The sequence below is a fragment of the Takifugu rubripes genome, chromosome 19, assembly GCF_901000725.2.
Source record: "Takifugu rubripes chromosome 19, fTakRub1.2, whole genome shotgun sequence".
NCBI lineage: Eukaryota > Metazoa > Chordata > Actinopteri > Tetraodontiformes > Tetraodontidae > Takifugu > Takifugu rubripes.
Genome location: NC_042303.1, coordinates 3,791,877 through 3,805,068, shown reverse-complemented (window position 1 = coordinate 3,805,068; position 13,192 = coordinate 3,791,877). Strand labels below are relative to the sequence as shown.

General features: G+C 44.1%; 1 protein-coding gene across 1 annotated transcript; it reads left to right on the top strand.

Moving 5' to 3' along the window:
• Positions 1 to 435: 435 nt before the first annotated feature.
• LOC105417796 (membrane-spanning 4-domains subfamily A member 4A-like) lies at positions 436 to 4,049 on the top strand. The gene is made up of 6 exons (XM_011613624.2): positions 436 to 607; positions 736 to 846; positions 2,885 to 2,941; positions 3,020 to 3,148; positions 3,448 to 3,564; positions 3,721 to 4,049. Exons 1-6 carry the CDS (start codon positions 485 to 487, stop codon positions 3,784 to 3,786), a joined length of 603 nt encoding a protein of 200 aa, XP_011611926.2. The 5' UTR covers positions 436 to 484; the 3' UTR covers positions 3,787 to 4,049.
• The last annotated feature ends 9,143 nt before the right edge of the window (positions 4,050 to 13,192 follow it).

Below are 13,192 nucleotides of genomic sequence, written 5' to 3'. Positions count from 1 at the left end.
GAGCGCCTCCAGCTTGTCCATCTTATTTGCCAGGGACCTGACATTCCCCGTGATGACCGCGGGGACGCAGGGTTTAAAACGTCACTTCTTCATCCTCTGTTTAACTCCAGGCTTACTCCCTCGTCGTTTCCTCCTCAGCTCCTTCAGGATTTGGGGCTTCTCTCCGACCATGAAGGATGGTGGTCTTAGAGCCATCAGCTGGTCTCGCGTGTAAACAATACCGGTCCGCTTCTTGGCACAGCTGATGGGGGCCGCGAATAACCCAAGCGCCGCAAAAGAGAGAAAAAAGTATTCGAGCCTCCAGAACATGTCTGAATACTCCAGTTGTAAAAGGAAAGAAAGTAAATACCAAATAGCAAGTATAGCAAACAGTAAAACAAATCAGTAGATTAGTGTGGTCAACAATCATTAACTAGGTGTCTTTTTATACCTGTGTGAGACGGAAGCTTCAGATCAGAATAGCAAAGCAGTGGTTGACTCAAACATGTCGGCACCAGTGATAAATGAGGGAACCATGATGGTGGTCACCAGAGTCCAGCCAGTGACTATGCCTGCTATTGCGGTGGGCAACCACGCCTTCATCAAGGGCTATCCACTGGCTCTTGGGGTGAGTCATTTAGATCAAATGGAATCTTCTGTGTTGTCTGGGGCTACAGAATTTCACTGTAGCCTGTTCTGCAGAGATTTACATCTGATCAAAATCTTCAGTAATCTGTTTCTGAATTCACTCCACAGGCCACACAGATCATGATTGGAGTGGTCATACTGTTGTCTGGCATTGTCATGGTGGTGTCTCCAGCTACAATTGCAGTTTATAGTGGTATATTTGTCTGGGGAGCCTTGTTGGTGAGTTAGAATCACACCCAACATGTGCAATGTGACCATATGTAAAATAAAGACATTAAGCAGGAGGAAGGAAAGGAAAAGTCTGGTACTTCTACCTGTATCAACCCACAGAGCAACACAAATTACTTTTGTCTCGTTTTGATTTTTAAAAGTCACCAGGACAGTGTGCTCGAGAATTGATTTTTCATGTCCCAAAACAATAGACACTGGATTTTTGAATTGTGATCACGGAAAGGGACATTTTTAAATCATATTCAGATGGCAGTTTAAAATTGATATATCAGTACAGCGTTGGAAAAAAAATCGAAAGTGAAAAACTGAATCAGATCCCCTAAGAATCTAAAGAAATTGAAAGATCAAAAATCAAGACAAAAATCCGCTTTTAGCTGGTACAATCAAACTATAAAGTGCCTATAAATTCAACATGAAGAGCGGGGAAAAAAAATGAAACAATCACTCTATGAAATGGGAGCTCGCGCTACTAAATTGTTAGCAAGGAAAAATAAGGAAAAACATATTTTGACTCCATTTAAAGAAAAAAAGACCCTCAGACAGGAAAGCATGCAATAATGTAGAAGATTGACAGTGTTCCAAACCAATTTTTAAAAAAAACCTACACTTGACCAAAACAAAAGTAGACTATTTAAAATTTCTTAGACTGTGACTTTTGGAAAACACCAAAATGAAACTTGACAGCGCTAAACAGATAGGATTTTTCTGTACAGTCACTTAATCACTCAATCTTTATTTATATAGCATCTATTACAATCAAAATTGTCTGTAGGTGCTTTACAGAATCCTAGAGCCTCACCCCAACAAGTAATAATGTCAAGGAAAAACTCCCCTTTAACAGGTAGAAACCTTGAACATGACCAGGTTAATGTAGGGGGACCCTCCTGCTGATGGCCGGCTGGGTAGAGAGGGAGGAGAAGGGGGAGGATAGGTAGAACAGAGAATAGGCAGAGATCATGCAAGTAGATTAATTACAACAAACTGGTCTTAAAGTTGAGTGGGTCAGTGGATTAGAGGTCAGCAGGTCAGCGTACAGTATGAAGACGACAATACCTGTAGATGGATACAGAGAATTATGCTGTTTGGCATGTACAGATCTTTATAACTGGTCAACTTTATCACTAAATTTTAATGCAAATATTGTCATTATTTAAATGTGCAACCTACCAGGGCTGTTTTTATATGTCACTACTTATTATTATCCAACTTAGTTCATTTAGACATTGGAACTATTAAATTCAAGAGATGGAGAGGCTATAGAATACAGACGAAAATGAAAAATATACTTTATTTGTCTTTATACTAGATTGTGTGACAAAACTCCAAGGCCACATGCAGGGCTTTGATGGTGGGGGAAAAAACAGTTAACTACTAAGATTGGGATATGATTTAAATATTGCAGGGTGGGTTTTTTTCTGTCTTAAATCATCAGTTTCAACTTACCTTATGTAAAAAAATATTTATAACCCAGTTTAGAAACACCTATTTAAGTTTCCTTCCTTTTAACATATTCATATGCTATGTCTTGAAGCCTGGCAACAATGTTTATAGTGCAGTTGGTTTGTTAATTAAGATTGAATAAGATATAAGTGACTCTAATTCAAACCTTTTCCTGAAGGTGTCCCTCCTCTACTCATTTTAACAAATCTATATCAGATGACTTTCTGGGCTTAAGACAGCTTGATATCCCACAATGCCCTTTACCTCTGGCAGCAAGACCAGCAGCACACAAGTTTGTACTCTCAATGTCCAAGAGCATATCTGCCTGCTGAGGACTGAGAAATGGCACCAGTGCACAAAGACGCAGATGATTGGCCACTGCTATATGACAAAGACCTTTGGCCTTGAAGCATTTGGGTGGTGCCTGCAAAAGATCCACACTCACTTTATTACAAGTAGATTATAGCTAATAAAAGGTCATACGGTTATAAATGTGAAGGTTTCTTTATTCTCAGGCACCACTGACTAAAACTGCATCACTTGATTGGCTGTGATATTTGTTTAAAGTTCTCCTTCTCTGTGGCAGTACATTGTAGCAGGATCTCTGACAGTGGCTGCAGGGAAGTATGATAGCAGATGTCTGGTAAGTATGTTATTGTCACTTTTCTACATTGTTGTGAGGGACCCTGGGGTCTGATGATTTTTGTCTCCATGTTCTCAGGTAAATGGTGCTCTGGCAGTCAGCATTGTGACCACGGTCATATCGCTGACTGCAGCTATACTTCATGGTTTGGATACTGCTGGGATCTTGAGTCATTGCTCCAACTACTCCATGTGCTATCAATACATGGTTTGTTATTTTAGTTGACTCAAACCACAATGGCTATGAATTCACATCTTCCCAGCTCATCTGTACTGGGGAACTGATTCCATTCTCAGGAAAAGAATGTTTAAATAATATAAAAAATATTATAACATTCTGAAAATAAATGATGTGTATCTGAATTTTAAGTATGACCTTTTTTTTTTTTTTTTTTTTACAATTTTGGAAATCTGTTTTTGCAACATGATGCTGCCTAATATTAATAGAACAAATTGTATTTAAAGATCAACACAGTGATTTGTGAACTGTTTATCTTTTTCCACAAGACTCTGAGCCAAGGCTTTTCAGGAATACTGGCAGTGTTTAATCTCCTGATGTTGGCTGTGTCGATCACCGTCGCAGGGTTTGCCTGCAATGCCACTTGTTCCTGCTGCAACCCTCCGGTGAGTGATCAGTAAATCAAGGCATTTGGATGTGTGGAAGGTAAATGCTGCTTTATAGCAGCTAACCTGCAGAGGGTGTAGGTGTGAGGGAGGGAACTGATGCTTTGTTTAGGTGATATTTGGTCAGGTTTGTTTTTGTGTCTTGTTTTCCAACAGGTCCTGACTGAAATGGTCATTGCAGAGGCACCAAAATCCATCGATCCCCCACCCACATATTCATAGCAGCCAGCAGTGACCTGGATGTGTCCTTCCTCCAGAAGCAGCTCACAGCACAAAGAACACAACAATTGGATTTCCTGAGCTGATATTAGCTGTAGATTTAAAAGCATGAGACCTGATTTTTAGATTGAAAATGAAGACCCTTTCAATGAAAAAATTTGATCATTGAAATCATGAAAGTATCTGGACTTCACTTTTTCCCCAATAGTGATTTAAATGTGGGATTTCATTAATATCACTAACCATTAAAAGAGAAGCGAACAACATTGAAAGTCTTATGGTCTGTATTTCCTGCAAGATGAGAGGCTACAGACACTATTGGGTATGTTACACTATCAACAGTAGCAAACAAGGCCTGTGCATTATTTTTCTGGTGTTGGAGAAGAAACACTTTGCATTTTTCATTTCAAAAGTAAATATGCAAAATCTCTTTCTATTCATCCCATGAAGTTTTCCAACATTGTCTTTTGTTTATTCAGACCAGTGTTGCATTTCTTCATGGGGATTTAGCCTTGGCAAAATTTGAAATTGTAGAAGTCAAGTCTTAACCAGGTTATTAACTGACTGAAGGAAAATAAGGTGCCGAGTAGAAAGTCTGACTAAGCATTCATGTGCACGGCGTTTGCACTCTCAATATGAGATGTTTCCCTCTCCCCTCCCCTCCCCTCCCTCTCCTTCTCCCTCTCCTCTCCTCTCCTCTCCTCTCCTCTCCTCTCCTCTCCTCTCCTCTCCTCTCCTCTCCTCTCCTCTCTCTTTACTAATCTGTAGTTCCAGTTATTATCATAGACAGACAAATTATCATACTTAGGGGGTCGTCTAATCATTAGGTTAACATCTTAGCTATGCTGCTATAGGCCAAGGCTGCCGGGGTCCAGAAACATGATCACCTGACAGGCCTCTGTCACCCCACTGGGTCATGGTTTCCTCTCCTCTCCTCTCCTCTCCTCTCCTCTCCTCTCCTTCCCCTCCTCTTCCCTCTACCTCTCCTCTACCCCTCTCCTGTCCTCTCCTCTCCTCTCCTACCTATTCTATCCTCTACCTGTCCTCCCCCTTATCCTCTCTCTCTACCCAGCCGGCCATCAGCAGGAGGGTCCCCCTACATGAGCCTGGTCCCGCTCAAGGTTTCTTCCTGTTAAAGGGGAGTTTTTCCTTGCCACTGTTGCTTGTCTGGGGTTAGGCCCTGGGATTCTGGAAAGCGCCTTGAAACAATTTTGATTGTATAAGACGCTATATAAATAAAGATTGATTTGATTTGATGTTAGTGGAAGGCGGAATAATAGTGTCTCTACAAACAAACACAGAGAGGCAACACACACACCAAGACCCCCCTACACCAACCGTATCATCACACCAGGTACACAGGGCCCTGAGGAAGATCAACCCCTGCAAAGCAGCTGGACCAGACAACATGCTTCGGTGGGCTCTCAGAGCATGTGCCAACAAGCTGGCTGATGTTCTCACCTCCATCTTCAACCTTTCCCTTAGTCTGAGAATTGTTCCACTCTACTTCAAGACCACAACCATCATCCCCCTCCCAAAGAAGAGTCCACCCACCTGCATGAATGACTACAGGCCAGTAGCACTCACTCCAATCATTATGAAGTGGTTGTAGACAGTGGTGCTGACCCACATTCAGAGTGGCATACCGGACCCCCTGGACCCCCTGCCGTATGCCTACCAGCCCAACAGGTCCACCTCAGATGCCATCTCTGCTGCCCTCCACTATTCCCCACTCCACCTGGAAAATAAAGACTCTTACATCAGGATATTCTTTATCGACTATAGCTTCACCTTTAACACGGTCATCCCTCACAAACTCACCCACAAACTGTCCATACTTGATCTGCACCCTACCCTCTGGGACTGGCTCCTGGACTTTCTGACTGGTAGGCCCCAGTCTGGCAGAATTGGAAATAGGACTTCAGCCAGCATCACTATAAGCATTGGCACCCTCTGGGATGTGTCCTCAGCCCCATCCTCTACACACCCTGTTCAGCCACAACCATGTCACCTCCCACAAGGACAACATCGTCCTAAAGTTCGCAGACGACTCCGCAGTGGTAGGATGCATCACTGACAGGGACGGCGGCCTACAGAAGGAAGGTGGCCAGTCTGGTGTCATGGTGCGAGGACAACAAACTCACCCTCAACACAGATAAGATAAAGGAGATGATAGTGGACTTGAGGAAGGAGATGAGACTTCATTGGCCAGTGTTTATCCAGGAGCTTGAAGTGGGTGAGGAGCTTCAATTACCTGGGCGTCCACATCAGTGAGGACCTTAACTGGACGTGTAACACCACACAGCTGGTCAAAAGGGATCAACAGTGGCTTTACTTCATGAAGTACCCTAAACACGTGACTTCAGCGATTCGTATTCCGGTTCCGGTAACGTATTGCGTCACTTCCTGTCTTCTCGATCGTTCGTTGGTTGCACTGTGCATAGTGTGTTGTATTCACTTTACTTAAAATTGAACACTTGGTGTGTTGTATTCATTTTACTTAAAATTGAACACTTGGGACATTCTAGTCACCTGATAACAGTGCAAAACAACCCATATTAAACAAATACAGGGCTCCGCCGACTATTAGCATTAGTATGGCCTCACCGTCTGTTTCACCCGGTGTCTTTGTCTGTTCAGCGTGTGAAATGTTTAGTTACTCCTTTGCGTCCTTTAGTGAAGGGAATAGGTGCAGAAAGTGTAGTTTATTTACGGCTATGGAGGCGAGACTTAGCAAGCTTGAGACGCGGTTCCACAGCTTGTAGTTAGCTGGAGTTGTGTCAGGTAGCCAGGGGAAGCTAGCTGCTGCAGAGCTGCCTAGCGTAGCTAGAGCTAGCGGTCGCCCGGCAGCAGCCGACTAGCCAGGGCGGCTGGGTGACGGTTCACAGGAAGTGTAGCCCAAACCAAAGGCCCACGGTGCACCACCAACCGCTTCCCGTGGCTAACGGCTTTTCCCCACTCGGCGACACACCCGCTGAGAAACCGACCCTGGTAATTGCCGACTCTGATTTGCACTACATGAAGCCGACTCCAGCGACCATAGTTAAGTGCATTCCGGGGGCCAGAGCGGGCGACATAGAAGCCAATTTCAAGCTGCTGGTGAGAAGTAAACGTAAATTTGGTAAAGTATTTATTCACGTCGGAGCAAACGACACCCGGCTCCGTCAGTCGGAGGTCACTAAAATTAACATAGAGTCAGTGTGCAGCTACGCAAAAACGATGTCGGACTCCGTAGCATTCTCTGGTCCACTCCCCAATCTGGCCAGCGATGAAATGTTTAGCCGCATGTCATCGCTTCGTCGCTGGTTGTCACGGTGGTGCCCCGAAAACCAGGTGGCCTTTATAGACAATTGGACAATTTGCACTTTTTGGGGAAAACCTGGTCTGATTAGAAGGGATGGTGTCCATCCCAAACGGGACTATAGGCCGATATCCAACCTTCCTTTTATCTCTAAAATTCTAGAGAAGGTTGTGGTGACTCAGTTACTGGAGCACCTGCAGAGAAACAGCCGTTTTTGAGTTGTTTCAGTCAGGCTTTAGAGCTCTTCACAGCACATAAACAGCACTTCTTAAAGTTACTAATGATCTTCTCATAGCTTCAGATCATGGACTGGTCTCTATGCTGGTTCTGCTGGACCTCAGTGCTGCTTTTGATACAGTTGATCACAGCATCCTGTTGCAGAGACTTGAACATGTGATTGGCATTAAAAGGACAGCACTAGACTGGTTTAGATCATATTTATCTGATAGATACCAGTTTGCTCATGTCCATGGTGTTCCCTCTTCATACAGTAGGGTTAGCCATGGAGTCCCACAAGGTTCTGTACTTGGACCAATCCTTTTCACCTTGTACATGCTTCCCTTAGGTAACATTATTCGGCAGCATGGGATACATTTTCATTGTTATGCTAATGACACTCAGTTTTATCTATCCATGAAACCAGAGGAGACAGAGAAGTTAGTGAAAGTGCCTTGAAACAATTCTGATTGTAAAAGACGCTACACAAATCAAGATTGATTGATTGATTGAGACTTAGGAAGTTTGGTATGTTGCAGTTTGGCATGTCCTCAGAGACTGCAGTAGAGCTGCCTCCATCTTTAAGGACCCCACCCCCATCACAGACTGTTTACACTTCTGTCTTCAGGTCGGAGGTATGGAAGTGTGAAATGCAGGACCTCCAGGCTGAAGAACTCCCTCTATCCAACTGCTATCAGACTCCTGAACAGTTGACAGGACTTACAACCATGGACTACCTTACACAATAGATTTGCACACATTCCTTGGTTGCTCATTTGCACATACCCACACTGCATTTGCACATTACTATTATTTGTATATACAGTATGTATATACTATCTCTTTATTCCTGCACTATCTCTTTATTCCTGTTTGTACTTTGTTTTATTGTATTTCAATTGCTGTAACCAAAGTACTTCTGTACCATTTCTTTTTGCACTATTTTTTGTACTACTTTTTTAATGTTTGTTCTGGCATTCCTTGTGGGCAGCAATGTAAGAATTTTGCTGTACAAGGAACTTGTTTCTTCTGTATATACGACCATAAACACTTTGAATCTTGAAACAGGAGATGTTCTATCCGTTCTATAAATGTTAATGTCGGATCATTCCTCGTCAATCACACCCTGCCACTCACAACTGGGCTGATAATGCTTTAAATACACTAAATTATGCATTATTAGACGTATGGCCTTTTAATAATGCTAAAAAGACATTTATTTTATTACCAAGCATAGCTTCACATAATGTTTTAACTGAAACTTGGTAAAGTTTACTTCTCCCTCTTTGTGCTTAATATGAGCTCCATTCTAAGAAAACATGGTAAAGCCTTTCACTGCTATGCTGACGACAACCAGATATATCTGCTGCTAAAGAAAAAGGATGGCTTCTCTATCAAGCCAATTCTTTTGGGTTTAGATTACATTAATGCCTGGATAGCCCTACATTTCTTGGCTGCCTATGCATTCAGAGTTCCTTTTTAGATTATTTTATTTGCTGAAGGCCGCTTCCCCGTGCGTTTTAGAGCTTACATGTGGAATGGTTAAAAGGCCGGTGCCCGAGGACCTCAGAGTCCGCGAGGGTTGATAGAATAAAAGCATGTCTGATAAATAAGTCGGGCCAAGACCATTAAGACATTTAAAAACTAATAAAAGAACCTTAAAATCGATCCTGAAACGCATGGGTAGCCAATGCAGCGATTCGGTGTGATGTGCTCCCGCCCTCTGGTCCTCGTCAGCACCCGTGCAGCTGAGTTTTGTAATAATTGTAGGTTAGAGATGGTCTTTTTGGGAAGACCAGAGAGCAGGGCATTACAATAATCTAGACGACAAGAGATAAAAGCGTGCATCAGCACCTCCGTGCTGGCCTGAGAGAGAAACGGGCGGACTTTGGCTATATTCTTCAGGTGGTAAAAACCTACCTTTGTTATGTTTTTGATGTGTGGGATAAAACTAAGCTCAGAGTCAAAGATCACACCTAGATTTTTTACAGATTGAGATGGTTTGAAATCCTCTCTCTGACCTTCAGGACCAATGACTAAGACCTATGTTTTGTCCTGGTTGAGCTGTAGGAAGTGTTCTGCCATCCATGACTGGATATCTAGAATACAGTTAAAAAGGGCATCAACTGGCCGTGTGTCATCAGGAGCGCCGGCGATGTACAGCTGCATATCGTCAGCATAGCTGTGGAAGCTGATGCCGTGACTCCTGATGACGTCCCCAAGAGGAAGCATGTAAAGATTAAAAAGGGTTGGACCTAAAATTGACCCTTGGGGAACCCCACATTTTGTCTCGTGGATTCTCGAGGAGCATGTATCCATACTTACAAAGAAGCTTCGATCAGTAAGGTAGGAGGTGAACCAGTTAAGAACAGTACCAGAGAGGCCGACCAGGTTCTTTAGTCTATTCAATAAAATATGGTGGTCTACTGTATCAAAGGCGGCGGTCAGATCCAGAAGAACCAACACCATGAGCTTTTTGTTATCTAGGTTACACCTGATGTCATTTAAAATCTTTAAAAGGGCTGTCTCTGTACTGTGGTTCATCCTAAAACCAGACTGATGCCTCTCTAAAATGTCGTTTGAGTTTAAAAAATCATTCACTTGGTTAAAAACAAGTTTTCCTAAAATTTTACTTAAAAATGGTAAGTTGGATACTGGCCGATAGTTATTTAAAACGCTGTGGTCTAGATTGCTCTTCTTCAGAAGGGGCTTCACCACCGCCATTTTAAAGGAGGTGGGGAAGACACCCGTCTGAAGAGAGCAATTCACCATATATAAAAGATGTTCCTCAAAGAATCCATAAAATGTTTTGAAAAACGGTGTGGGAATTGGATCTAAAAGGCAGGTTGTGGGCCTTACTTGGGAGAAAACTCGACCAAGTGTCCTCGCATCAACCAGGACAAAACTCTCCAGTGTCTCCTCAGGTGAAAGCAATGGAGTCCAGGAGTGTTGTTGATTAAAATTTGCTGTGATAAAAGACTGGATCTAATATCATCGATTTTACTCCTGAAGTGGTCTGCAAAGGCCTCGCAGAGGGTGTCAGTCGTTGTTGTGGGACACCTGTTGAAATTACCATTGGTTAAAAGCTCAATTGTGTGGAATAGAAATTTGGGGTTGTTTTTATTGTCAGAGATTAGTTTTTTTAAATGAGAGGTTCTTGCTTGCTTGATTGTGTTATTGTAGGTTTTGAGGTGTTGATAAAATATTTCTTTATGAATGGTCAGCTTGGATTTCCTCCACCTCCTCTCAGCACTCCTGCAGGTTCTTTTCAGTTTTCTAATTTCTTCATTTCTCCACGGTGGTGCAGGTTTTGTTCTTGACTTCAATTTATTGTTAAACGTGTCAACAATAAAATCACATGGTGCTGGTAAAATTTCTGCAGAAGTGCTCTGTAAAATCTGGATAAAATTTGCAGCCACTTCAGGAGTATGGTAGCGTCTCCTCACCGTTCTCACAGGGGCCCTCCGCTGGTTAAAACTGGTGATGTTAAAAAACACACAAAAGTGGTCAGACACGGCCAGATCCACAACAGAGGACCCACCCACGGACAGGCCATAGGTTATGACCAGGTCCAGGGTGCGCCCTCTGCTGTGGGTCGGCTGCGTGACATGTTGTTTAAAATCCAAACTGTGAAGGAGGTTTAAGAATTCTCTGGACACTGGGTCCGAGGCGTTGTTGAGGTGTAGATTAAAATCACCAGTTATTAAAATCCTATTGTATTTAGCGTAAATGATTGATAAAAATTCCGAGAATTGACTGATAAAAGAGGTGGAGTATTGGGGTGGTCTATAAACTGTTATGCTTAAAATAGGAGGGCTGCTAAAAACAAACGCATGATGCTCAAATGATGGAAACGTATTAAAAGAGACCTCGCGTGAAGACATTTGGGTCCTTGTTATTGAGGCGGTTTCACCTCCTTTCCTGCCCCCCCTTGTAGAAAATAAAAAGTTAAAATCTGGGGGGCAAGCCTCTGTGAGAACAGCAGGTGCATCAGTGCCAAAGCCATGTCTCAGTAAGGAGACATGGCTTGGCATCGAGGTTTCTGTCTAAAATTAAGTCGTTTACTATAAAAGATTTGTTTAAAAGAGAACGCACGTTCAGCATGGCCATCTTTATGTCCACGCCGGACATGCGCTCATCCTGTCTTTTTATAGGAACAATAAAAGCACTGTCACGTCTGGAAGCAGTCCTGGGTTTCTGTCCGTATGAAATGATGGGGTCAATGGAGTGAATGATCTGTGATGTTGATGGCAGACATGGGAGTAGTGGTGGAGAGGCATGTATGGTGCAGCGTGCGGGGGGTGAACGTATATGTGAGTGCGAGTGGGGGGCAGAGTGTTGGTGTGCATGTGTTTTAACCAATAGTCAGGAAGTGGATGTTGTGCAGGAACGGACAGTCAAGTTAATGTTCAAAGATAGAAGCCGGGACCCCTCATGGTTTGGGTGAAGGTCGTCCCGTTTAAAAAGATGGGGTCTATTTAAAAAGGCAGCAAAATTGTCAACGAAGGGGATACTGTTGCCCAAGCAGTACCCCTTCAGCCACAGGTGCAGCTGGCGAAGGCGGCTGGTGATGACGTCACCGTAGCGAGGTGGGGGAAGCGGGCCGGAGATAATTAGCCGCTTCCCCGTGTCCAGCAGACGGTCCACCAGGGAGATGAAGTCCTGCTTCAGAACCTCCGACTGCTGAAATTTGAGGTCATTGATGCCGGCTTCCAGAACCAGCGTGGAGGCCGAGGGGTGCTGTGCACTCAGCTGCAGGGCCGAGGATGTAACCTCCGCAACACGGGCACCGGGGTGACAGAAGGTCCAGCCATCGTGCTCCGCCACATGCCTGACCATTGAGGTCCCGACCACCAGCACCGCGGGGGTGCGCTGCACCTGAGTGGCCGCCTCTGATCGTCTGGAGGTGCGGCGGTGGTGGCAAGGAGCCTGGGGATGGTGGCGCCGGGTCGTGGCTGCTCCTGACCAGGATGGTAGCGGAGGGCCATGTCGAGCGAGCTGACCCTGGTTCCTCGTCTGGTGAGAGCCAGCTGGACGGACAGGACCAGGAGGCGAGCTGGAACAAGCGCCCACGGGAGGGAAGTCCTGCAGGCTTAGGATATCGTACCTGCTATCCAGTGGCAGATACGGGGGCGGAGGAGGGGGAGATGGACGAGCCCCAGCGCCCCTGGCCATCACCGACCAGGGTTCCCTTGGTTTGAGCGGTGTTGAGCTCACTAGGGCTCCTGCTCCGTCCCTGGCGTTGAAACCCTGCGACTCCGTGGGGCGGAGGAAGGAGGTGGAATGAGCCGCTCCTTTAGGCATGGCTCCCTGGCGGTGCCGGCGGGACTCCGCCGGTGCTGTAGCTGGAATTTCAGACTGAACAACTTCAGTCAGAAAACTTTTATTGTTAATTTTATTTTTCACATACTTAAGTCCTGAATGATTTACAGCCAACATACTGTACATTTTTTTATCTTTAGCTACCTTAAGAAGTATCCAGATCTCTCAAATTACATGGGACAGGTCTGCTCTCTGTAACCAGAGTCAGATTTAACCATGGAGGAATTAATCACATGTAGATGCTGGAACTTGCATCATCTAAAATGCTGAAAACTTCTCTTTGGTGATGCTTTTTGTTAAAACAATCAAGGCTTTTGAGTAATATCTTCCACTGCACTGCAACACTTACTCTTTTAATCTGTTTTTCTGTGTCTTCATAAACTCATCTGATTGTTATTATTGACATGACTGGACTTTGACTTTCTTTTCTTTGTGCATTTTAAAATCTTGATGTAATTTTGTGTTCTCTGAAGATAACTCGTCTTTTACTCATGACCACTGGTAAAAAGTCAGAGAACAAATCTGATTGAGGCTTCATCTCAAAGACCACTTATGTAGATTATGCTGCCA

Bases quoted from the DNA above. Each gene is read 5' to 3' on its own strand.
- LOC105417796 (XM_011613624.2), top strand. From the start codon at position 485: ATGTCGGCACCAGTGATAAATGAGGGAACCATGATGGTGGTCACCAGA. The intron at 608-735 runs GTGAGTCATTTA...TTCACTCCACAG, and splicing joins GCTATCCACTGGCTCTTGGG to GCCACACAGATCATGATTGG. The intron at 847-2,884 runs GTGAGTTAGAAT...TCTCTGTGGCAG, and splicing joins TTGTCTGGGGAGCCTTGTTG to TACATTGTAGCAGGATCTCT.